Source organism: Diorhabda sublineata, chromosome 8, assembly GCF_026230105.1.
Source record: "Diorhabda sublineata isolate icDioSubl1.1 chromosome 8, icDioSubl1.1, whole genome shotgun sequence".
Classification (NCBI taxonomy): domain Eukaryota; kingdom Metazoa; phylum Arthropoda; class Insecta; order Coleoptera; family Chrysomelidae; genus Diorhabda; species Diorhabda sublineata.
In genome coordinates, this window is record NC_079481.1 from 14,610,122 (window position 1) to 14,638,079 (window position 27,958).

The 27,958-nt window shown below is 33.0% G+C and overlaps 1 protein-coding gene across 5 annotated transcripts in view; it reads left to right on the forward strand.

Annotated features, from left to right (window-relative positions):
* LOC130448472 (complexin) overlaps positions 1-27,958 on the forward strand; it is a 535,599-nt gene that overhangs the window by 215,216 nt on the left and 292,425 nt on the right. For all 5 annotated transcript variants that reach the window (XM_056785884.1, XM_056785885.1, XM_056785881.1 and 2 more), the window contains one exon: positions 8,828-8,895. In XM_056785884.1, the coding sequence (XP_056641862.1) occupies positions 8,841-8,895 (55 nt within the window). In that variant the 5' untranslated portion in view covers positions 8,828-8,840. The remainder of the gene's footprint in view (positions 1-8,827; positions 8,896-27,958) is intronic.

A 27,958-nucleotide genomic window follows, 5' to 3' on the forward strand; every position in this document is an offset into this window, starting at 1 on the left:
CATACATGACGACAAGCCTTAGTACTGTAGAGTAGATCCTCTCTTTTATGCACCTGCTAAATAGGCGGAATTTCAGAATCTTATAGGCACTGCAATACGCCTTATTTTCAGCTTTCACTATCTCCTTCACCTCCAGTGTAGTCTTAGTGTGTTCTGTTATAATAGAGCCAATATATTTCAAGTTATTAACTCGCTCGAGGGTGTAGTTAACTACCGTAAACTATGCCGTGTCTTCGTGGTCCCGGCTGCGCGACATGAGTATGTACTTCGCTTTAACTTTGTTTACACTGTGCTCTACACGTTTGGATTTTTTATTGAAAGTCCGGAAGTCCTCTCTAAGCTCTATTTTCCTTCTGCTTAGCAGTTCAACATCGTAGGTCACCTTCAGTCCTAATTGCTTGAGTAGGGTTCTTCTCGGGTTGGTCTACAGCCTCCTAAATATTGTTTCCAAGGTCAGACTAAACAGAATACAAGAAAAAACATCCCCTTGCCTCAGACTAGTCTTATTATTAATTTGTCTTTAGCTGTTTTATCCCTAAAAATATGTAGCAGGCATCATTTAAACTATTGGTAGTTAAAAAGTTTTGTTTTCATATTCATGTTATAGGTGATCTATTGATTGATATAATATGTGATTTGTCAATGTCAAATCAAATTTTTATAATTAACTAATTTCTTGACACACTATAAATAGTTATTTTCCTAACAAGTGCGGAAAGTGATACTTTCCCGCACGCGACTGCAGTTGTCCCGAACGACGCGAAGCGGAGTTCGGGAAAGCGGTCAAGTGCGGGAAAGGCACTTTACGCATGAGTTGGGAACATTATTTTTTCTACGACCGTATATACAAAAAATTATACCAACCCATTTTTCTAAAATTATTTTATTCCAATAAACATAATAATATACAAAACTTTAACTTAAAACTACTAATTATTATAAATATTAATATTGAAAACAAAATGTGTTGCATTCTTTAGACTAGTAAGAATTGCCAGTCCAGTGGAGTTATTTGGTTCCATCTGGAAGGTAGATGACGTCGATGAGGATGGCATCTGTTGCAGGTCGCATAAAGATGACGATGACGGTGACAGCAACGGTTTTAAGTTATTTGTAGTACAGAGAATTTTATTTGATATCTCCAAATAGCCTTCAGCGACAGTAGTAGACTTCCAGACACCGAGGCACTTTAGGTTGGTTATTTCTTCGCCGGAGTCTGCTAGGAACGTTGCCGAAGAACGTTTGAAACTGTGTCCTGTATAACGTTCCGGATTAGGTAGGCGTAAATATGCTACGAATGATTTTTGGAATCAGAAATTTTCACAACAATTAGGTTGCCTTCATCTTGAATGTCGTCTACAGTGATATTTACAAGCTCGGATATGCGGAGAGCGCCAGCCAGTGCAAAAGTGGTACTCACTTTAATCATCAGGTATACTTCATCGGGAGCTAGCATAACCCTGGATATATCTTCTTTGGTAAAACTTGTGCTTTCTGTGCTCGAAAATCAATATTTTTTTGTTTAAAAAACGACGTTAGATTATGGAAGTTTCCTATATCCAAATTTTGTTTTATTTTTACTAAACTTTTTACCATCGAATAGCGGGACCATAATGTATTAAATTTCAAAACCTTACTTAGGTCTGAAAAATACCTCTTCCTTATAAGATTTGGCCCCTTTCTCCTTACACCATGTAACAAAATGGTCGTATTGCTTCTCATACCTTAGTCTGGTTTTGGCAAGTAACAGCTCGGAATTAGCTTCATTTGCAGCCTTCAAAATGGCTTCGGGAATTTCTTCGTCGGATGAATCCATTAATATTATTGTATCGGATTCGGTTTAATGTGGTTTAATTTAAAAGAAGATTGTTCTTATTCGGTCACTTCCAAGACGTTTTGAACAACTTTGACGTTTTAGTAACAATTACACGCTAGGGTTGTCATAGCAACTGATATCAAACCAGGGTGGTTTGATAGTTGTTTCTTCTTTGAAGAATGTGCACTAGTGCGGGAAAGTGACACTTTCAAAACTAAAATGCGTGCGGGAAAGTGGGTTAAAACGTACGGTCGTAGAAAAACCTAATTTCCATTCAGAAGAGACCTAAAATCAAGACAATTTAGCATCAAAATTAGTATATCTTCAAGCCTTCGTGAATTATGGGGCAGCATTTTATTTACAGTATCTCATCCAGCAAATGGCATATCTACAAACAGAAAAACTATTTCTGTTTTTTTGTTATTCATTTAAGAAAGGAGAAAATATTTGATTCCCACATTTCATACGTGTTTTTTCAGATTTTATCAATATTGAAGCGAAAGTACAGTTTCAGATAGACTTCGTGAGCTGGCAAAAAGGAAATGGTTGTATAGTAAACTGTATAGTAAACAGATTATAGTTGAAATAGGAGCATACGAACTTCAGAATATGAGAACTGTGTGAGTTTCAAAGAAACATGTTCAGGGTCGTCTTGTTTTAAGTAATGAAGTGAAGGAATTGAAACTACATCTCATGATAATTCCCTTGGAGCCTATCGACATTGTTGGAAACCTTTCTTCCCAGACTTTTAACGGAAGAGAGATAGAGTTCCCGGTATCTTTTGAAATAACACGATTTTCTTCATCGCATTTTTGATTGTAGAGTGAACAGAATGCCCTTCATTCTGGGTATTTCCGCTTAACAAATATATATGAGTAATATATGAGTAAGTGAAAGTATTCAAACGAACTTAACCAAATCACAAATATAGGTATTGATAATGCAGCCCCGTCACAGTTTTCAACTCTATGAATATTTTTTATTTCTATTCTAAGTACACTAGATTGAATAAAATAACAAAACATTTACAACACACAAGCATGTGTGTGGAGTTTTTATATCGGTGCAATCTACTGAAGAAAAAGAAGTCACATACGATGTGAGTATCTTGATTTTTTTTAAATCCATGATGATAGGACTGAAATTATTGAGATTATGTTGGAAATTCGAGAATAACTTTTCTAGTTATTGATTATATTTCGGAAATCTGTAAGTATAAATTTTCCATAACACAAGTTTAAAAAATTATGTAACTAATAGCAAACTCAAGTAATTTTATATATGTAAGTATATAAGTAATCAGAAATATTAAGCATTTAATAATCTTTATGTACACGGAAAACCACCTTTCATCACCCCATGTAGAATTTTTTTATCAATTAATAAAGAAGGTGTTGAAAAAAAACACTGGTAGATAAAATTTTCATAACACAGGTGAGACCTTTATTTTTAAAATGGAAATACCCGTCTAATAATAAAAAAAATATTTATTAAGCCCTAACACATACCACTTTTCAATAGCTTCATTATCCCTGTTTACATTAGCAGATAGGTAATTATATATATGGACAGTCAATAACGGTAAAATTGATGTAAATGTGGAAAAAGCCTATTTCAAATATTTTTGTACTTTAATTGGAGACAAAGACAAGCAGTGGGCCCCCCACGCGTCCTGTGTTAGTTGTAGCGTGTTATTGGTTCAGTGGATGCATGGGAAGAAAAAAACATGCCTTTTGCAATTCCAATAGTATGGCAGGTGGCAAAGACTGAAGGTTATTCTAACAAAGAAAAGCACAAGATCGAGTATCCAAATTTGCCGTCTGGTATACGAACTATTTCCCATAACGAAGATTTACCAGTACCGATTGCGCCCGTAGATCCGCAAAATATTGTTTCAGAAGATACTGGAGACAACGTAACAAAGGAGAATGCACCGACCCTATTTTACTCCAAGTACCAGCTCTGGCGAGCCACATATGATTGTTGTTCAAAGTGAGTTGAATGATTTAGCACGTGATTTGGGGTTATCTGACATTTTTTCCCGAAAATTTGTGAGCTGTCAGTGATGAGCAGGGTGAAAGGTTCCACCAAGATATTAGAACAATGGAAGTTTGGTATCAAGGACGATGGGATTCGGCCATGATTGAAGTTTTTGTTTTTAATAGATGTGACGCATGTTTATTAGATCTAAACTATAAGTTTTGTCAATATATACGATTTAGAAAACGTGAAATTACTTTTTCATTGTAACTTGTATAATATTACATCGGTCCAATATTCCGAACCTGCGTTTGAAAGATACTGTTATTGTACGTCTTTTCAGTATATGTCATTCATTTGAAGCGTTAACAACAATATTTTTTTTTCACTCAAATATATCGAACTTTGTTCTTGAAAAAGTGTTTTTGCGGGGAGTTCTTCATTACTTTAATATAAAGAAAAATAGTGCCGAAAGTCATCGTTTTTGATGGAAGTTTATGGTGAACAAGCTCTAGGTAAGCGAACGTGCCAAAAGTGGTTAACACGATTTAAAAGTGGTGCTTTTGGCTCTTGGAAGACGATGAACGTCCTGGATAGCCAAAAAAGTTTGAAGATGAAGAACTGGAAGCATTACTAGATGAATATTGTTGCCAAACACAAGAAGAGCTCGCAAAATCTTTGGGTGTCACTTAAGCAGCCATTTTAAAACGTTTAAAAGCAGCTGGATGTATTAAAAAGCAAGGAAATTGAGTTCCACATGAACTCAAGCCGAGAGACGTCAAAAGGCGGTATTGCACGTCCGAAATGCTGCTGGAACGCAGAAGTAAGAAATTTTTGCATCGGATTATTACTGGTGATAAAATTTTGATCCATTACGACAAGTCCAAACGCAAAAAACCAGCCAATTCAACGGAAAAGTCGAATATCCATGGCGCCAAGGTAATCCTCACTATTTGGTGGAATGAGAAGTGTGTGCTGTATTATGAGCTGCTAAATACGGGTGAAACCATCAATGGAGAACGCTATCAAACACACACATTAATCCGTTTGTAGAGAGCAGTAGCCGATAAACGCCCGGAATATGCGACCAGACACGAGGCAATAATTTTCCATCATGACAACGTTCAGCCCCAAGTTGCTATTCCGGTTAAGAGCTATTTGGAAATCAGTGGACGGGAAGTTTTACCTCACCCGACTTTTAGCCCAGACCTTGCCCCTTCTGACGGTTATGAAGGTCATAGCTTCAGATGGGCATTACTTTGAATAATACTATTTTATATGTTTTTCTTAAATAAACGTTCAAATTTTGAGAAACAACCGCTCGAATTAAGTTATAGACCACAATAGTAAATATTTTACCAATGAATATGTGTGTATAAATGTAACATAAAAACATGACATGTTACAATTATATTTCTCATATTTTCGTATTTGTATAGGTCTGTTTTATCACAATATGCTATTTATTCTTGTGTTACTACAAAACATGTTTTTTATCCACTTATTTGATATTTATGTTCCCATCGATTTACCTAATAAACAGGCTCAGATATTTGTAGCTAGTGCAAAATAATTTAATTTGTAAAGGTAATCCTGAAGCTTACACGTTATACCAATATAGTTATCATCTACCGTTTTTGGAGCCTCAGGCGGGCATTTCTCATCTCGTTAACGTCAACGTTGTGTGTGAGAGAAGGATAGTTAAATAAGCACATTCGGTTATATGTTACATAACATAAAAATTGCAATTTATTTTCTATTCGTGATGAGAGTCAACTTAGATTTAATACAAAATCTACCAATCTATTATCTCATAATAATAATTCAATACCGATTACAAAACATATAACAACGAAGTTGATAGAAGTGCTGAAACCGTTTGACATCATCGTCTCTCACGATATAATAAGGAAAATTAAGAAGAGAAAACTTATAACAAATTACTTAAGAATATTTCAAAACATTGTTACGAAATTAAATGAAACTGGAGGGTGAGGGATGCTTCAAATACTGTCATTAGGAAACAACCCTCATAAAACTACAATAGTAATTGCCTTTAATAAAACATTTTTTAATCGTTTGCTGCAGACGTACAAAGTGCAGCTTGTTCATGAAATCTCAGGAGATGATCCGAACAGACGTTTGGAATCTTCATGAGGCATTCTGATGAGATTTAGAATTGGTCGCTAAGCTGTTGAATTTACAATATCTTTGTTCAGTAGTGCATCCAAACTCAATTGCGGTATTCCTGGATCCAAGTAGGTAATAGGGGAAACTTGTATTCAAGTATTTAGTTCACACATTGATGTCTTAATCTGGTTTCTGAAATACAAATACAAATACAATACAAAATACAAAATTGCTATGAAAATTAATAATAATGGATGAAAAAAAAATGAATTTACTGTTCAATTTCAGTATTATCGGCTTCTGCCAGAGAATCGTGAACTGATTTGAAACTCGGAAGCTGCTCATAAAAAGACTTGTATGCCCTAGGTTATCCTTTGCTTGCATAGTCGCAATAAATCTTTTTTTCTTCTCACCTCCGATATACAAATCTGACCATTGTATGGCATAAAAGGTTCAGGGCTATCATTGGGAGTAATGAAATTTTTTCTTCGTTTTCGTTTTCGGATCAAAACATCGAAATCAATGTCATCAAAATTACTTTTGACAAAAATTTAATTCAGTTCAGATTTCCGATTGAAATCACATACAAGAATTGAAACTTTTTGGGTTTTTCTTTCTCTCAGTGGTTTCTGGAAGACACTTGTCTTTATAAAGATTAAAATTTAAAAAATCATCATGCTAGAGCGTAGTCACATCGGAAGGTTTGGTTTTTGTACGCGGCAATCTGGTACGGGTACGTGTTCTGGTATATTTTTTGCTTTAGTCTCAATCTTAGAGTGGACCACGTCACACTCCATTTACGAATAGCGTGACTCAAAATAAAAATGATTAATAGTTTCTAAATGAGAGTGTATGTATAACGCAAACAGACACATGCAAGAAAAGCCCATTCAACTGACCTAGTGGTAATGAAAACTAACGAAACTGGCATTTTCACTAGTTTAGATTATAACGTTTAGGAATTTTTTTATTTGTTTAACTAGGTAAACTATTGAACATGATATTCGTAAATATAGTATAATTTAATCAGGAAAAGCTGTAGATTCTTAACAATGACATTGGCTTACAACGATCTAACAGATTCATCATATTACCAGTAGTTAGTACTACGGGAAACCATCGTTATTTTAGCATGGGGCCGACGATATTGAAGAAAGGTGAATTGGAAAACTTGGATCAATGAAGTGGTCTACTTGATCGTACCACTTTTGATTTACTATGTGGGGACATTTAAGAGGTTGGGTCTTCGTTAACACACTAGACAATTTGAAAAACTTAATGGTAGAAATTGGACATGAAAGATACGTATAACTCATTCAACTTTTCGTATGTGATAATTATTTTTTTAAAATACAGATTTATCTGAGAATGTAAAACATACTTAGTTTCTCATTTAAAGGCAAATATTCATAACTTTCACAAATTCTATTATTTTACTTCTGTCAGAAGACGCGAAAGTTAATGAACTGTTTAGCCTGTTTTTACATTTTTTTCGTCAAAAATAAACACGATACGTTTTACATCACTCTATGATGAGTACAACTGTATATTTAAAAAGAAAAATCTCATATCCCACACGTAATACTACTTCAGCGACGTACTCCATCCACATGTGCGGCTTACATGGTTTTGTCGTTAAAGCAAAAAATCGGATCCCATAATGACAGGTATATTGAAGTGGCTTACGAGGTGTTGACATTTGTCATAACCAAAAGTGCAAGCATGAGCGATGATAACAGAAAAAAACAATGAATCAGATTTGAGAGCTACCCAAGTTACCAGGAAGAAAATAAACAGCAAGAAGACGGTAGATCAAGTTGCGTCAGTGAAGAAAATGACAATAAAAACGTTAAAAGAAATATTTAAAATAACTGTGGAAGAGAGAAAAAATGTTTTTCTTCGTGAGAAGAGAAGGACAAAAGTCCATATAGGATTTTACGATAGGCCCAGTATAGGCCCAGACTTGGGCCAAGTATCTACAACTCTGGCCCTAGCTTGGAAGCCGTTATTGGCCCAGACTTAGTGGGACTTTGGGATGATAACAATGTCCCTCGCTCGGAGTAAGCCTGGACCTGGCCTGGTTGTCTAGGTAAACCCAAGACTGAACTGCAACCATGGACCAGGCTGGCTGCTTGTAAAAATAGATTTTTAATATATTGTTAATAGAATTAGATTTATGACAAATTTCTATTAATGCACTCTACTAATTAATGAACATAAAAATATTAGTTAAATAATTAAATATATAAAGAAATGATACTATTTTTTAATATTCTATTTTTTATTGTCTTTTGTGCATAAAAGCTGCCAAGCCTGGTTGACTACAGGACGGCCGAAGTCGGGTTGCCCAGAGTTCAGCCCGGTTTGGGTGACTATAGGATGGCCGAGGTAAGGTTATATAGAGTTTAGCCAAGCTTAGCTGACTATAGATTGGTCTGAGCTAAGTTATCCAGACTTCAACCAGGATTGGACCATTATTGGTTTACCAAGGACGGGTTTCCCAAGCTAAGCCTCGTCGTTCAAGTCTGGGGGAGTATATCGGATTTAAAAAGGAAGACTAGAAGTGTTTCCAATATTTTTTATATGTTTATATGTTTACTGAGCAAGCCCCAAATATTGTTCAGCTTTCTATCTATCCTAGAAAGAGAATCACCTTTTTTGAAACACGCTATATATCCAATAATGTTAAACCAGTGAACTTTCTTCATTAATATGCTTTTGGAAATTATTTCAAAATTTGTAAGCTGCTTGATGGTTATAAGTAAAATCCAGGTCGAGTTTATATAAATTTTCAAAATTTTAAGCATTCCTCTTCCACAATTGAAATGCTTGAATGTAATCTTATCATATTTCTGCCGACTTGAGCTGCTTTATCTAATGAACGTGACTTTTTTGTTTCAGATAATCTTCAATAATGGCTGCGTTCGTAGCGAAACAAATGGTTGGAAACAAATTAAACGCCGTTAAAGGTAAATAATAGGATTTTTTGCATGCCACTAGCGTATTCCATTATAAGGAAAATTTCTAGGTCACAATACGGAAGGTATAAAATATGTCGCCAGTCCAATTTCGTTGTGAAAACGTTTAGGGACTTTTAAATTTCGTAATAAAATTTTATTTTTCGGTTTAAAATGAGAAATCATCAGTATACAACAAGCTTTAGATAAATATAGATATATAAAGTTTTTTTAGGTATATAATGCGATCCATATGTATGGAATAAATTCATTTTTATCGTTATTATGTACTATATGTGAAAAAACCTTAAATAGGTCGATTTTTATTATTAAATTAAATTTACTCTATGGAAATATCATACCCTTTTAAATAAGAAAGGGGGTCGTGTGGCACCTTGTTGGAAAAGGATTTTAGTAATTTTTTCAGCAAAGCTTTTTCAAATTTGGTTCAATCATAACTGACAAAATAAATTTTTGAGATGTGAAATTATGATAATGTCTCTATCACAAAACACCAAATATACAATTGATATGAATCTGGTAGTTTGCTGTCATTTGGGTATTAAAAGTTACTAAAAGATGTCTGTATAATATTTGTGCGCGTATTCATTCTGATTGTGCCCGAGATTCAAAGAATAGACATTTTAATTATGATTGGTTGTGGTGATAAAACAAGAACTCAAAAGGAGGTTTGTGAAATTTTTAATAATAAATACCCTGGTCAACACGTTTTGCCGTCTACAGTTGGTAAAATTGAAAAAAAGTTTCGTGAAACTGGACATGTAAAAAACATTGAAAAACTAGGTAGAAATTTCCAAATTACTGATAGAAAAAAGTTAGATGTACTCCTAAAGATTGAGAAAAATCCATATAAATAGAGAGCTTGCCGCCGACGATGATGTAAGTAAATTTTGAGAGTTTTACATAAAGAAAAGTACCACCTTTACAAAGTTCAGTTGGTTCAGGAGTTAAATGAAGATGGTTCTGAGAGAAAACAAGAATTTTGTGAATTGACGAGGGATAGAATAAACGTAGATTTGCAGTTCGTAAAAAACCAGTTTTTTCTGATGATCATTAAACGAAATGGTTTGCAAATAAAACTGTTGACATTAGTGTAGAGTAAATCCTTACTAGATATGTTAGGCTCACACTAAATATGCTAAAAAAATTAACGTTTGAGCAGGTGTTATTAACAATGAAATTATTTGCCTCATTTTTTTGAGGGCACAGTTAATGATGAGGTTTATTTAGATTTCAATAATCAATTTCTTAGTGCTCACATTACAAACACTTTTTCCTGATGCTAATTATCCAAATGAGATAGATCAATCTATTTAATATCAACAGAAGAAATTATTTAAGCAAGGTTATTCCCATTGGTGGATTAGAAGACCAATAGTTGGCTAGATCCCCCGATTTGACTCCTTTCGATTACTTCTTATGAGGTTATTCAAAATCTATAGTATAACTCAACAAATCATAAAATATTGCTAATTTAAAAGTTAGGATAACGGAAGAAATTAACAAAATAACCCCTGCGGTCATACAAAATGTTGTAATGGAATTTAAAAATCGCCTAGAGTGAATTGTGGTCATTTTGAACTGTTAATTCAATGAAAAATACATTCTAAATATGCGATATTATTATATTTATTATACGTGGAGTTTTGTGATATTTATTTTCCAATCTAAGATATACAATTTAATGGAAAATTTACTTAAAGGTCGTACTTAACCTTCTTGAATATTTTCTGATCGTAGTATTTTTTAATTTCTGGAATGCTTCCTTACTTTTCATTCAAATGAAACGATTAACAAACTGTAGATATTTGATCAGAGAAAACCCTCATTGGATGTGTGAGGTTCACACTCAATATCCTAAAAATAGTAAACGTTTGAGCTGATATTATTAACTATAAAATTATTGGCTCTTATTTTTGTGAGAGTACAGTTTTTGGTGAGGTTTATCTAGATTTTTTTAGTAAATTCTTAGTGCCTACATTACAGAGACTTTTTCCTGATGTTAATCATACAAATGAGATAGATCGATCTATTTATTACCAACAAGACGGAGCTCCACTATCAAAAATTATTTAAGCGTAGTCAGAAATTATTCAAACGAGGTTTTTCCCAATAGGTGGATTGGAAGACGTAGAACGATCGAATGACCGGATAGATCCCCCAATTTGACTCCACTTGATTACTTTTTTTAAATCTAAAGTATATCCTAATAGACCAGACAATATTGCTAATTTGAATGGTAGGATGATGGAAGAAATCAACAAAATAACTCATGAGGTTATACAAAATGTTGTATAAGGATTCTAAAATCGCCTCGGTTATTAATCAGAATTAAAAGGAGGTAATTTTGGACATTTAATTGAAATGGAAAATACATTCTTAATATTATGCGACATTCTTATCTTTATTCTATGTAAAGTTCTGTGAGAGAAACATTATAAAAATTTTATATTTTAAGAAACAGTTTTCTCAGTTATGATTGTACTAAATTTGTTATAAAAAGGTGCCACACGATCCCCTTTCTTATTTTCATACTGTCAATTTATGAAAAAAAATCGACCTCTTTCAGGTTTTCTTCGCATAGTACATAATAACGCTAAAATTGAATTTATTCCATACATATTGTATAAATATATGGTGTGGAACATCCAAATGGAATAAATTAGTTTATAAATAAAAGATGGCATGCGATTATTGCAGTATACTCAAAATATTACTTTGGACCTTTCTATTTACTGGTGAAATTCACCATCAACTGACGCATCCAATGCCAACATTGACTCATAGTTAACGTTGCCTGTTTCTACTAAAGTTACAACTAATCATTTTGATTAAAAATAGAATAAAATTATGAAATATGAAATTTTTGACATACGATTTTTTGCAATATCAACAGCGACATGTGAAGTAAATTATATCTCTAACTAAAAGTATCATAAATCTTTAGTTAACCGTATGATAGACATTTTTCGTGTTATTAAAGTTTTTCTTTTTGTTACAAACTTGATCCCTTCTTTGTGAAAAGCATATTTTCTCTTTGTACCGTCAACTAACTAGTAAATATCGATCGTATTTAATCAATATTTACTGGAAGAGATGATTTTATTTCCAAAAATTTCATCTTGTACAACGATTATTGAAACCAACGCACGTTTTGTTTCGCTATAAAACATTTCCCCTCCTGATGGTTGAACAATGTGATACTGTATTTTACGATCGCAATAAGAAAGTCAAATACAATTTTCCAAAGTGTTTGTGCCAGCTATACTGAAAAAGAGAACCAAGGACACTAACAGAGATACATTGAGAGATACTTTGATTGCGTAATTTCGTCGTGTCGTTGGTGCCAATTTAGCATCATGTCGTAGTCTACATAATACGATGGAATGAGAAAGAAACGACTGCTCATTGGAGAATTCAAAATGAGACATCGACGATTTATGGTTATACTGTACATTTTCAATCGTTTCGTCGAATGGAAAGACTTTGATTTATTTATGAAACTCAATAGATGGGACGGTTTATACTGAACGATCTCATTTCTTATTCGATGAAATAAATAAATAACATAGGAAAGGGATTTTTCATTTCGGTTATTATTTCATATCACACATGATAGTTCTAGATAAAAAAAATGACACAAACCTTCTCCTTAGCCAGTGCTTACCCACGTTTCATTCAAAAAGTAAAGCGTTAAGATGAAGCTTTTCAGCTCTTAGGCGGAGTATAGCTGTCAACAACTTCATCAGCTGTATCTGTGCTACACATATTTAAGAAAATTACGCAACAGAGAATACAAAAAATCTCACTGCAGTATGATAATACGATGCCATCCCTGTACTACACCTGATCTAGCGGCTTTTGCAGCTATGCAGCACTGGCCCCCCTCCTACGCGGCTTTTCATTTGTGTATATCATGGTGCCTCCGATTTGGACCAATAACGATTCCACACCCAGTTTCGCCTGAGATCGTTATAGAAATTAACTGTACCGTACAAATTGTTAAATATATGTAAAGAAAAATATAATTTTCTTTTGCGTGTTATTTTGCCGTACGTCACATAAAGTCCGTTTGTGACAGATGATCTGTCACTGTCATCGATGGGAAGCAGGGCATAACCTCGAATGTCGTGTTGTGTGATTGTGTGCTGGAAAACAATTTCATTTTTAAGTTTATTTTAATTTGTGATTTTGGAACAGACATTGTTAATAATAACATTAAATGTCGTTTCTTTTCTTACAGAGAAACACAATTGTGTTTGATTGACTGTGTCACCAAAACCACAGATATATTGGAAATTGTCTTATAAAACGACATTTATTGTTAACAAAATGGAAAAGTTGAAGTTTACTTTTGTGTGAAACCAACAACAGACGGAAAGTCAAACTATATCGCCATAACCGCAATTGTGACTGAAGATGAAAAATATTTCCTCATTCCTGAAGAATTCCAAGCTATTTCACAGCACACATATATTCAAACTTCGAAAACTTTTATCACAGTGAAAAATACATTAAAAAAAAGACATCAAACTAGAAGTGTTTGGATAAAAACAACAGAGGATATATTAAAAACATATATTGATGAGGATGGCAATATGATTTTTCATAACCAATTTCTAGAGGAAACTACCAAAGAACAATTGACTGTCGTAAGCAAAACGTGTTCAGAAGATCCTATAGCCAAAATTTTAGAGAAATTAATAGAAAACCAGGAGAAAAAAGAAAAACAAAGCATAAAGAAGCTAGCTGACAAGTTTGTAATTGAAAAATTTGATGGAAAGAGTTCAAATGCAAATCAGTGGATGGAAGTATTTGAAAAAGAATGTGAAAGGTTCAATGTATTAAAAGACGAAGAAAGAATTGAAATCTTTAGATTATTTCTTGAAAAATCGTGCACTGATTGGTATTCTTCCATGATAATCAAACTTACCTTACATTCCGAGTGGTTACAATGGAAATCGAGCTTTATACAGACTTATGCAAATAAAGGTTGGACTACTAGCAAGTATGCTTTATCGTTCAAATATCAATATGGATCTTTATTAGAATATGCAGTTAAAAAAGAAAAACTTTTACTAGAAGTAAGAAAAACAATAGATGAAGGGACACTTATTGATATAATTGCCGCCGGCTTACCAGATTTTATAACTGATCGAATCAACAAGGAAGAAATTTTACATACTAAAGACTTGTTTAGTGAACTTGGAAAATTAGAACATTTGGTTGCAAAGAAAAAAAATATTAAGAAAAAAGACGATACCAAGCAAGTAAAAGAAAAATGTAGTATTTGTGAAAAATTAAAAAAGGGTGTACGCTATCATTCAGAAGATTCCTGTTGGTTTAGAACAAAATCAGATACAGAAAAGGATAAAAAGCAAATAAAGCTCGTTAACAATTCAGAATTGGAATGTGAATTGCAGTGTGAAGATCAAAAAAACTAATAGTGCCGCCATTGATCAAAGTCAAATTAGTACTCAATAAGAATGTTGAAGTTTTTGGGATCTATGACTCAGGCTCTAATGTCTCATTGATAAATTCAAGATTGTTAAAAATAAATAATAAGGAAACCAGTCACTACAACAATACTAATTTGAAAACGATTAATGGCGTTAAAAAGGCAAATGGCATAATTACAATAGATATAGCCATTTTTGATGTGGAAAAGAAAATGAATGTTTTTGTTTTTGTTTTTTTGACAAGGAAAATTTCGATTATGACTTCTTAGTGGGACTAGATTGTATAAAAGAGTTTTACCTAGTTCAAAATGCAAACTTAGAAATTAGTCAGAAAATACCCATACAAAGAAGTGGAACAGTTTCTAAGGAAACAGATTCAGATATAATTTCTATAAAAATAAAATCTGATAATTTAATAAACTTCAATGAAGACATATGTGGAAAAGACTTTCAAATTTGTATTAATCATCTAGACTTTGAAAAACAGGCATTGATTGATGAATTAATATCAAAAAATAAGTCAGTATTTGCAAAGGACAAATTTGACATAGGAAAGGTAACGGATTATGAAGCACACATAGACCTGTTAACAGAAAAATATTGTAGTAAACGTCCATATCGTTGCACAATTGAAGACAAGAAAGAAATTAAGAATCAAATTGCAAAATTATTGGAAAAAAATATAATAGAAGAATCATATAGCCCATTCGCAGCACCGGTCACATTAGCATATAAAAGAGAAGAAGATAAAAAATCAAGATTGTGCATTGATTTTCGAGACTTAAATAAAATAGTTGTGCCTCAGTCACAGCCATTCCCTCTTATTGAAGACCTAATATTAAAGACAAGGGACTGCAAGTTTTTCTCAACACTAGACCTAAATTCAGCGTTTTGGTCTATACCTTTGCGTGTAACTGACAGATACAAAACTGCATTTGTGACACAGGAGGGGCACTACCAATGGACCTGCTTACCATTTGGATTAAAAACATCTCCAGCTATATTCCAGAGAATAATGTGCAATATCATACGGAAGCACAAGCTGGAAGAGTTTACGGTATGTTTTATCGATGATATTTTGCTATTTTCAAAATCATTTTCGGATCATGTAAGACATCTAGAACAACTCTTTCAAGCAATTAAAAATGAAGGTTTGAAACTAAAATTCTCTAAATGCACATTTGCAGCGGATACAGTCAAATACTTGGGTCATGTGATACAAAATAATTCAGTTAGACCGTTGAAAGACAATTTAATATCAATAAAAAACTTCCCGATTCCAAAGAATCAGAAAAATGTGAGGCAATTCCTGGGAAAGATAAACTTTTATCATAAGTATGTGCCAAATATAGCAATAAAGTTGGAACCATTACATAACCTTTTAAGAAAAGGACAAACCTTTAACTGGACCGAAGCATGCCAAGAGTCATTTGATGAAATGAAACAAATATTATGTTCTCAACCGGTATTGACAATCTTTGATCCAAACCTACCTATTCACATATACACAGATGCCAGTATACTAGGAGTAGGAGCAATACTAAAACAGCCACAAGGAAATAATGAAGAAAAACCAGTAGCATATTTTTCTAAAAAGTTAAATGAAGTCCAAAAAAGAAAGAAAGCTATATATCTGGAATGCCTGGCAGTCAAAGAATGTGTAAAGTATTGGCAACATCTATTAATGGGTTGGAAATTCATTGTCTTTTCAGATCACAAGCCATTAGAGAACATGAACATAAGGTCTAGAACTGACGAAGAACTAGGCGATTTAACATATTACTTATCACAATATGATTTCCAAATTAAATATTCTCCAGGAAGATACAACACTGAAGCTGATTGCCTGAGCAGGAACCCAGTGCTTGATCCAAATGAAAACCTAGAGGATCAGTTGAAAGTAGTGAATACAATAACACTAGAAGATATCTTAAAAGATCAAATTAAAAATGAATATATACAATGCAGAAAAGGAAAGTTAGTAAAAAGAAATAATGTTTACTACAAGCAAGTAAAGAAAAAGGAAAAAATCATTATATCAGAGGAATTGAGCATAGAACTCATGAAAAATGTACATACAGATCTAGGCCACATAGGAATTAAACAGATGCAGAAAATGATTAGCTCAGTGTATGCAGCAGAAAATATGACTAAAAACATAAAATTAATCTGTGAGGGTTGTATAGTATGTTTAAAGAATAAATCAAGAGGACATAATAAATATGGACTGATGTCTCATTTGGGTCCTGCTACAAAACCTTTTCAGATATGCTCTATTGACACCATAGGAGGTTTCGGAGGTTCCAGATCAACGAAGAGATATTTACACCTTTTATCAGATCATTTCACCCGATATGCATATATTCTAACATCAAGTACCCAAAATGCAAATGACTTCATAAAGCTGATAAAGAATTGTGCAGAGAGTGATAACATTGAATTGATATTATCAGACCAATACCCAGTTATCAACTCTAAGGAATTCAAGAGATTCTTGGATGAAAGTAATATTCCCATAATTTTTACAGCAGTGAACTCTCCTTTCTCAAACGGCTTAAACGAGAGATTAAATCAAACATTGGTCAATAAAATAAGGTGCAGGATGAACGAACATGACAAGAAAAAAGCATGGACATCTGTAGCTCACAGTTGTGTACAAAAATACAATGAAACGGAACACACTGTTACTGGATATACTCCAAAGTACCTTCTTTATGGCACAGATGTCACGATTTTGCCAAATGAGCTGAAACAAAAGAAGTCTGACTACGATTTAATACAGGCCAGAGAAAAGGCACTAAAAAATACAATCAAATCACATAATTACAACAAGACAATTTATGACAAAAACAGAAAAAATATAGACTTCAAAGTTGGTGATACTGTTTTTGTAGAAAATGGAAACAAACTTTTTCCACATATCGAAGCTAACGCCAGCTCCTGCCTACTTTTGAAGACATGCATGTGAAAATATAGTCTCCTATCTTCGCTGGGAGGGGAGATGTAAAGAAAAATATAATTTTCTTTTGCGTGTTATTTTGCCGTACGTCACATAAAGTTTGTGACAGATGATCTGTCACTGTCATCGATGGGAAGCAGGGCATAACCTCGAATGTCGTGTTGTGTGATTGTGTGCTGGAAAACAATTTCATTTTTAAGTTTATTTTAATTTGTGATTTTGGAACAGACATTGTTAATAATAACATTAAATGTCGTTTCTTTTCTTACAGAGAAACACAATTGTGTTTGATTGACTGTGTCACCAAAACCACAGATATATTGGAAATTGTCTTATATATATAATAAGTACAATTACCACAGGAAGTACTCATAATATGATGTAAAAAGAGAACCTACATATAAATTCTAATACAACTATTGATCATTTTTTGACTATAATTGATGATGTAGTGCTAAAGTTATCCCAAGAAAGGATAGCCTTCATTAATCACTTTTTGAATAATTGTTAAATGAAAAATTTTGTTTTGATACACACAGTATTCAATATCATTCAGCCATGTAACTGTACAAATATCGTTTTCTACAGAAATATCCCATATAAATAAATTTAAACGACACCATTTCGAATGCTTACCATCTGAAATCTTTAAGGAGCATAATTCACCTCCGGATGACATAATTTAAGATAATCAGGGTTAATTTGCCAGATCGCGGAGTTTGAAACGATACCCCGGAGTCCCTAACCTATCCACGACTTTATCACCGGCCCCATAGGGTTGATAGTAAAGGGGATGGGAAGAGTCCAAAGCAGGTCGAGATCACCGGACTCAAGGGTATAGTTATTATCAGACCCTGAAGTCGACTCTTAGTTTCTCAGGAAAAAAATGTTCATACTCAGCTATTTAAAGGTCGTATGGAAACCTACAGGGTTGAAGTACTTCATCGGAGAAAGAATATTACGAAAAGAAACTGTAATGATACTAATAAGTTTTGATCTCAAAATTGTTGAAAGAACCATATCTGGTACTCAGTAAACAACTTCAATTCTATAATGATATTTAATTCCGGGCATGCTGCATACTGGTTTAATTTTTGCTTTGGACTTATATACTAATTATTACCTTTTACTATTATCTATAATTTTATTACTTATTGTGGTTTTCTTCTGTATATTGAGATTTCATTTTATTTGTATCCTTATTTAGATATTTATATGTTTATTTTTTAGTTTTTAAAAACTTTATATCCTTATTTGTTTACTTCCTATCATTCTGATTTCCCTGAATTTTTAGTTTGGTAAGTTTGAAATTATATTATTCCTAAGTTTACAGTGAAAATTCGAAGATATAACAGTAATTTCCCATTTAGTTTTCAAATATTTCCATGCATAAAGAATTAAAAAAAGTAAGAGAATCTTTTCCAAATTATGAAACAAAATACACAATTCTTCCACACCAATCACGTTCATCCATCTCCGCTAAAGTACAAAAAAATTGTTTGGTAGTATTCGGAAAGTTTTGGAGCGTTTACTTAAGAAATTCCAAGTTTCGCATAATTTCAATGTTTCTCTTTACTTTTATTGCAATTTGTTGAATTTTTTGCTTTCTTGGCGATATAGGATATAACAACTTGAAGTACCCAACATCCTGATATTGTCATCGTTATCTTAAAAAGATATCCTAGTCGCTGTTGTATTCTTATAACAATGTTTTCTGCTACACTGACAATTTCCAAGAAGTCACGTCTCTTCTATCCAGGGTTGTAGTGAGTATAACTCATATTGAGATTAACCGTTATAACAGAATCTTTATAATTGATATATAAATTTTCAAAATAGTATTAGTAGAATAACGATTGTTATTACTCATGAGAATAATTTCTAATTAGTGATACCATCACTTTCTATTTCCCCTGGAGAGGACGAAATAGAGCCAAAATTACTCAAGTATGGTGGAACTGCACTGAAGACGAAAATATATCATTTGATAAGCAGTATATGGGAAAAAAACAATACCAGAAAAGTGGAAAATGACAATAATGGTATAAATACACATAAAAGTAAAGAGTTTATTGAGAACACTTGTTCTGAGACTACCATTGCGTGTTTAGATCTGGAAGATCAGTTACAGACCTAATTTTCACTCTTGGGCAAATTTGGTATGAATACGATCTGCCATTTTACTCAATCTCCATAGATTTTCAAAAAACTTCAGGATTACAAAAGAGCTCTTTAAAACGTGACTTAGGTGTTGATTGCCTGGACTAATTTGCCTGTATTTAATTCGGACTTCATAAGTCACTTAACTCTTTTTGTGTATTGATCCTGGATTCTGATTTTTGCTTGCTTTTGATCCAGTAATTTAGACTGCTAACATCCTAGGTATTTATAGGTTTCTGTGTTTTCCATCGCCTGTACGATATCTCCGTTCCAAAGTTGCACATTTTCCTTAATGACAATCCCTATCTTGATATGTAGAGTCTTGCACCTAGAGATTTCAAAATCCGTGTGTATACCGGTGGAGAATCGATGTGTTATATCGAGAAGATGATTGATTCGACATTTATTTGCTGTGTATAGATTGATATCGTCCTTATAAAGAAGGGGAGGCAAAACCACAACGGACTGAAAGGGAGGTCCTGGAATATTCCCTTACGAATAGGTATTTCGTCAGTACTGAGGAAGTTTGGACCGATTTGAGGATGTAGGTTCGTTCGTCATCCATTCATAGAAAATTATACAGTTTCCCATGATATGTTGTTGCAAAATTTGAGAAATGTATAGTGTATAGCTATAACGTCGGTGATTCTAAATTCAAGTTGGCTTTGGTAAATACTGCCTATATTGACTATCACAGCTTTGTCACAGTCAGATTGAAAATGCCTCGCGCCTCGTCATTTTTAATTAAAAAAATATAAAACTACAATTTCCACAAAGTTTCCTCAACGAGAAATCGCTCCAATAATAGTATTATCTATTACCGAAAATTGTAGATGATCATTAAATTCAAATTATAGCTTCTGCAACCGGCACTTCTATAGTTTATGCTGCCATTATAAAGTCTGTGGTTTTTCCGTTAGCGTTTTCGTCATTTGGTACACAAAACGTCGACGTAATTATTTTTTGAATAACAATGATGGTCAACAATGGTGATTCCAACGGGAAAACGTGACGATTCATGCCAGTAGGAAGTCTAAGTATGGAACGGTCGATTCCAAATCGTTATTTTTCTCTTTTTAAATTTTTAGTTTTAACAGCCTGAAATAATGGATCATTATTTTCAAAAAATTGTATACTTTCGAACAACTTAGATGAAGTTTTAGTTATGCTCTCCATTTCAGTACATGTCATCTCAAATTGTAGCAATTAGTCTAATTCAAAACTATTGAAATTGACGCATAATTTATACTACTTTTAAAAAACCAAAAATGTAGCATTTGATATTTTATATATTTAGAGTGTTTCTATACCAAAATTTCCTTAGCCCACCCATTTTTGAAAGGCGGTAACTAAAATTAAATTATTTTTTTTTTTCTAAAATTTCAGTAAAGCTTGAATCTTGAAATCCTGTGATTTTCGATCACTCGCGAACGACTAGCTACGGGAATTTTTTCAATATTTCTCTTACATTATATGGATGGGAAATTAACAACTCTTAATTTATTTCATGTAAATACTTTTTTTGAGATGAATTCTTATGAAATGAAATTACCCAAAACCAATAGCTGCGGAGAAAAAAAATAAACACCATTTTTAATAATTTTTTTGATGATCTGAGTGAAATACTGCATATATGTGAAATGTAATACGATTCATAATAAATGCTGGATAAAATCACGTCCAGCCAAAATACATCAACGTAGCTACGTGGTAAAGTAACCCTATTAACAGAAAAAACATGCTCTTCTAGACCAATCGGTTCGGATATGTTGCATCTAAATGTTTCCTAGCAGTCCAACTGAAGTTTACTCGAGCACCATCGTGCATGAACCACATGTTTAATCAAATATTGAGTGCGAGGATCTCAATTAGTTTAGAAACATCATTTTCAAAAAAACTGGTTTAAGAAATTCCATTCAATGGCTACGGCAGAAAATTAACTTCCCCCCACTACGATACCTTTATATAAAATTTAAGAATAAAAAATATTTTCAAATGAAATAAGCAATTTTGGTTATATTATTTTATAAAAATTCATCTTTATAAAAAGTTTTGATATGAAATAAAGTGAGAAAAAATACCTAGAGACAAAATAAAAACTCAATTTCAGTCACCACTTTTTAAGGGTAATATCTCTAAAAGGGGTAGACTGAGGTTGTTATAGGGTAAACAGTTTGTTCAGTATGAATATTACCAACTAACTGTTTCAAAAATTCTCTCAACTTAGTTGAAGAAAATTTGTTATATATTGATGTTAATATCAATATATCAATGTCAATATCAAATTAAAAAATTAAAACTTGCAGTTACTTTGCGATTTGAATTATTTCTATTGCCTGGCCTAATATTTTTCTAATCAATTCTGAAAAAGAACATTCAAACGTTGTTTCGAACATAATGTTACTAAAATCAAAAATCCATATGTAGGAGAAATAAAAAATAACAGTCGATGCAAAAAAATCTTTCGCAGACCTGAATTCTAAATTCCTGATATACTGCCTTTGAAAACCAATAAAATCTGTCGCTTTTTATGTTTATCCTGACAAACAGCTCTCGTTATATTCCAGAATACCCGTTTGCGATTCTCCTTAGAGACAACGTATTAATCTTTAGCTAGTTTTGAAACGACTAGTATTCTGTATTTTACCAAATAACAGGAAATATGTACGTGACTCTTTTAACTTTTCACTCATCTTCACTTTCTCCGAGTAGATAGTTCCAGAGCTAAAACCGTTAAATATATTCAGTAAGCATATTTTTATTGTTGAACAAAGGAATTTTTATCGCCAAAATTATACTGAATTTTCCTATGATATATTCAAAAATAAGGGATGAAACGAGAAAAATTGTGAGTTAGAACTTGTAGTCTAGAAGTTATAGTATTTGTATTCACAGATACATCATCGATCGAAAGTTAATACCCACCTTATAGTTTGCGTGATACATATGTAGATAGTAATAAATTTCATTAATTCATTATTTCTTAGACCTTTTCATATGTTTATGTTTCTAATTGTTCTTGATTTTAGGTCTCTCCTGTTTCAAAATTATGTTTTTTTTAATAATTTTTAAGATAGATGAAAATTGACAAAATATTTTGATAAATACTTAAAGAAAAGTCGGAACCTCAATTTTTATCTATCTTAATAATTATTAAAAAAAAACTAATTCTGAAATATAGAACAAGAGATCTAAAATCAACATTTAGAAACATAAATAGATAGTAATAAAGTAATAATAAAACTACCGTACGTAATTTTAAATATTTGAATTTTCAATTTAACGATGTAACCCCTATTTGCTTTTATTATTTCGTTACATAATTTTGGCATTCTCTGTATTAATTTCGCCTAATAATCGTTGTGTGATTGGTTCAATTTGTTTTTCAGTACACTACTTTCTGACTTCCCTGTCCAATTTATGTGTGATATTCAAATTATTATTTTCGGTACATTCATCCCTTCCAATTCTTTCAAATATTCCTTACCCAGCTTTCAGAAATACTTGGGATCGTTGACATGCTGGGAAATATATTTTCTACCTATCCGGCCTAGTCTGAACGTCCTTCTTCTTCAATATATTTATAGCCTTCATCCTTAAAAATCACAATTTTTACCAGGTCTCCAATGTCGCCAATCCTCCAAAATATCCCCAAGTAATCACCGAGTTTCCGGCGTATGTCATTGTAGAGAGAGAAATGCTTTATTATCAAAAAATTGCTACAATTTGTGGACAAAAATTTGTGAAAACTGAAAATCATAAAAATAACACAAAAAGATGTCTTAGTCACAAAAGTATAAATTGCAGCACGCTCCTACGTCTCACAGGGCTAGCGCCGAGGATATAATTCACAGTTGAAGATTGATGAACGAATCAGCCGGTACTTACAAGTTCCAACTTGTCGCATTCACCTACAAAATATTAACATGCGGTTGTAGAAAGAAAACAAATTTCGGACACTATTATTTTTGGTTTTCAAGACTCCATTTTGACCTTTGCTTGACAATATGGAAGAAAAATGTGTTAAAATGTGCTATTTTGAATTTTGAAAAATTAATTTTGGGGTGGGCAAAAACTTTGGATGGGTAGTGTAGTTATCACATTTAATTTCATATTGGTAGATAGACTCGAGAAGCATTAGAGACAATTTTGCATTTTGAAACTCTTATTATTGGATAAACAAGAAAATTTATTCAAAATAACGTTCTCCGAAAATGAAATCGCCTGTAATATTGTAGAGCAAATCTCTTCTCACTAGTAGTTAATCTTGAAGTAATTCAATCGAGGACGACGTTATCAATGACTATATGTTCCTTCCTGAACCGCACAGCTAATGTGGCCGATCCCCAACTAACTTTGGAACATGTAATTAGTAGCCTACAAGATCGAGATCATTGCTGTAATTTCAGTTGAATACAGGGTAAATTAATTAATGTACTCAGCTCGTAATGGTGATGTCACACCACAGTTGATTTTGCAAAATAATGGTATTCGTAATCAAAGGCATAAAATCATTGTTTGTTGTAGCATGAGAGATATGTTCTATAATGTGGTAATTTCGCACATTGGTTTCGCATTGTCGACCAAATATATCATTCTACTATGAAAAACAATAGTTTAATTACCAAATAAGATAAATATAATGGAATAATGAAGTAGCACGACGATATTCCATTGGAAAGCTCAATTATTTCAAGTATTTTATGATGTTTTTCAGGCTATGCCTAAAAATCCAATTTTATCGAACGCTGATTCAAATGTTTCCACAATTTATTACCAAATCTTGTTGTTCCATAGTTTTTAACAATAATTTAAATGAAATTATATATTGAACGCAACAGGACTCGAAAGTCTTTGATCTTTTGTCTTCTTCTTAATCGTTTTTTCGATATCTTACATTATCATTAGTTTCTAATGTTGTCAATATTCGGCTATGTTATAATTTCATCTATTCTTCTTGTTAAATTAGTTATATCTTCCTCTTTATCTTTTTTTCTGATCCCTTTCAGGATCGTTTCTTCTAACCAAATGGTCATAGAGCTTTTGATTTCTATCTGATTCCGCAGCATTCTGTATTTTATTTACTCCTAATTAATTTGTTTTCTTATTAGCTTTAATCACTTTCAAAAACCTACAGCGGAAAAATTTCTCGAATCTGTGTATTTGTGATATAGTAATTTGTTACAATCCAGTACGCTTAATCATACAGGAAGACCGAAACTTTTTTATTTTGGTGTATAGGAATTTCCGGTACTTTTTCCATACATTAATTAGTTTGGACGTAGATATATACAAGGCATATTTTTTAAGTAAGTACCGTTTTGCGATTCCGCCACCGCAACCCCAAGGTCGGCGTTCCGCACATGTGCGCTGGCTACTTACATCTCTTGTTTATGCACTGACGCCATTACAGTCTGATTTTTCATTGTGTACGTTGTTTACTGAGTGTTTAAGATGCCTCCGACAATCGTCCCGCCGATTGCGAAGTACGGGCTGTTATACGATTTCTTGGTGCTAAAGGCGTGAAACCGTTCAATATTCATCTGTGAAGTTTACGGACAAAACATTATAAGAGATGGAATGGTAAGGAAATGGGTGAGAGGATTTAAAGATAGCCGCACAAATGTGCATGATGAAGAACGGAGTGGGCATCCTTCGATCGTTAATGAAGATTTGGTGCAGGAAGTGGACGAAAAGGTAAGAGAAAACAGACGCTTTACAATTTCATCATTGTGCAACTACTTTCCTCAATATTCTCGTAGTGTTTTGTACCGCATTGTGACCGAGAACTTGAAATACCGGAAATTGTGTTCACGTAGGGTTCCAAAAATGTTGACGGATTTGCACAAAACCCAACGCTTAGACAGTCCATAGATTTTCCTTGGGCGGTACCACAATGAAGTTGAAGATTTTTTAGACCAAATTGTTACTGGCGACGAAACATGGATTGCCTACGTCACACCAGAATCGAAACAACAATCCATGGAATGGCGACATTCATCATCACCTAAAAAATTGTTTAAGTTTAAGCAAACAATTTCTGCCCGGAAAATTATGTGCACAGTTTGTTGGGACAGAAGGAGTATTGCTAGTGTAGTTTCGTCCTCGTAATGAGACAATCAATGCAGCGTCTTATTGTGAACAATCCAGAATAAAAGACGTGGCAAGTTGAATAAGGGTATCTATTGCTGGATGACAATGCCCGTCCACATGTGAAACTCTAGATCATCCTTCCTACAGCCCTGATCTGGTGCCCAGCGACTACCATTTGTTCCTGCACTTGAAGAAACACCTGGGTGGTCAGCGTCTTCAAGACGATAACGAAGTTAAAACAGTTGTGATACAGTGGTTAACAAATCAGACGGAAGAATTTTATGAGGAGGGTATTCAAAAACTGGTGCAATGTTATGACAAGTGCCTCAATATTCACGGAAATTGTGTAGAAATGTAGATTAAGGTGAAGGCTTTCATGTAAAAATAAAATCATTCCGATATCTTTGCCCTTCTTTTTTTAATTCCACAACGGTACTTACTTAAAAAATATACCTCGTATCACATCAGTAACGAATTGAACAGAGGGTTAGATAATCAGATGTAGTGGCACACCAGGCTTAATACAACTTGAAGAAAATCTGAGGAACTTCTAAAAACGACATTGAACTTATGGTCAGAAACATTACCATGGCAGAGGAGGAGTACTGCTGATACTGCCAGCAAGCCATAGAAATAGCCGAGCATCTACTCATCATCTCCATTCCATCAGTACCTCAAAGGAGTGAGAAGTGGGAAACAGAATCTACAAAACAGTGGGAAGAAACTACGAGGTGTAATATTTTCTTGGTACAGGCACAAAGTATTTGATTAACCAAAACGACTCCTCAAACAAACTTTTTCATAGATATTTTTATTTATTTTTCTTTTATTAATATAAATCCCTTTCACAATCTACTCTATAAGAATAATAATTAAATTATCACTAAAGTGAGTCAAGAACCATCCATTGACGGTACTCTCAGAGAGTATTTATTGTGGGAGATCTTCTGGTTATAATCTCTTCAGTCTTCTCTTTGCTAGTGGCTGGTTGAATAGATTATTTATAAATTCATTCTTGTGATCATTGGATCTTCTTTATCAAATCTTTGATTAGATCTTCAGATCGTTATGAATTGTTTGGTTAGTAAAGTACCAGGGACTCTACTCTACGGAGTGTTTTAGATAGGATTGTTTGAAGTATTTTCGTATTTGAAGGTTTACTGCAGCCCCATAGCTCTATTTCATACGACCAGTTTGGTATGAATATAGTTTTGTAGATGAGCAATTTATTTTCGAATCTTAGTTGAGACTTTTTGTTGAGTAGCCAGTGTATATTTTTTACTTTCAAATCTATCTATCTTCTCTTGTTCTTGATATGTAATTAATAATAATAATAATAATAATTAATCTCGTAGTACATAATTATATAGTAGTAGTTTTGTATTAGACTGAAGTTAATGATTGTCGAAAGCAACAAAAAACGACGTTAACATCTCCTCCTACCTCTCAGGTGTTGTAGGAAAATTCCGTTTTCTTTTGTGTCCAATGTTTCCATCTTTCCATGCCTCTTGCTTATCTTTTTTAAATATTGGTTCCTTTTGTCCTATCCCCTATTTTCCTTTTTTGATATATCCAATTCCTTCTTCCTCTTCTTTATATATATTTTCTGTTTGTATTGTTTTCTTTCAAGTATTTTTCCCACGATTCATTACTATTATTTTTATAGTCTTTTGTAGAAAGTTTTTGCTTTATGAATATATAATTCATTACTTTATATGAGTATGTCAATACTGTTGTCATCTCTATCCTTTCTTTCTGAATAAATGATTTGTTTCAATACTTCCACTATAACTGTATCTACCATATCCCAATATATCTATATTGCAGGTTACTTTGCTCGTAATTACCATTTTATGAGTAATAGATTGATAGAAGTGATTCTAGACCAAGTTCCTTGCTTTTCTGTACGTTTTATTTGCTACCGATATAGTCAGCCAAGAAGCAGTCAACTTGCTTGAACAGTAATCTGAAATCTGTAGTTATCTAGTTGGTAGGATACTATTTGTATATTAGAATAAAACAGTTTTATTTCCATAATATAATGGAAAAGCTTTATAAAAATATTATATTATGCCGAAGAAACACATATGACCGATTTACTTAACTCAGTTTTCAATAGAAAAATTCAAATTTTAGCTATTAGTAGAGGTTCGTAAATTAAAGATGCGTTTATATTCTTAAATGAATATATTTGAGTGAGAAAAATTCTAAAAAATCTAAAATTGGTAATAATTGAAATGAAAAATGTATAAAAAAGCGTAAAAACTTGTTGGTGGAGGTACGAAAGGATCCGTACATTTTTAGATAGTTTAGCAAGTAGAGAAGTTGGCTGAGAATGGGAATAGCCAGACAAACAATTTACGACATCTGTTGGTGTATTGAG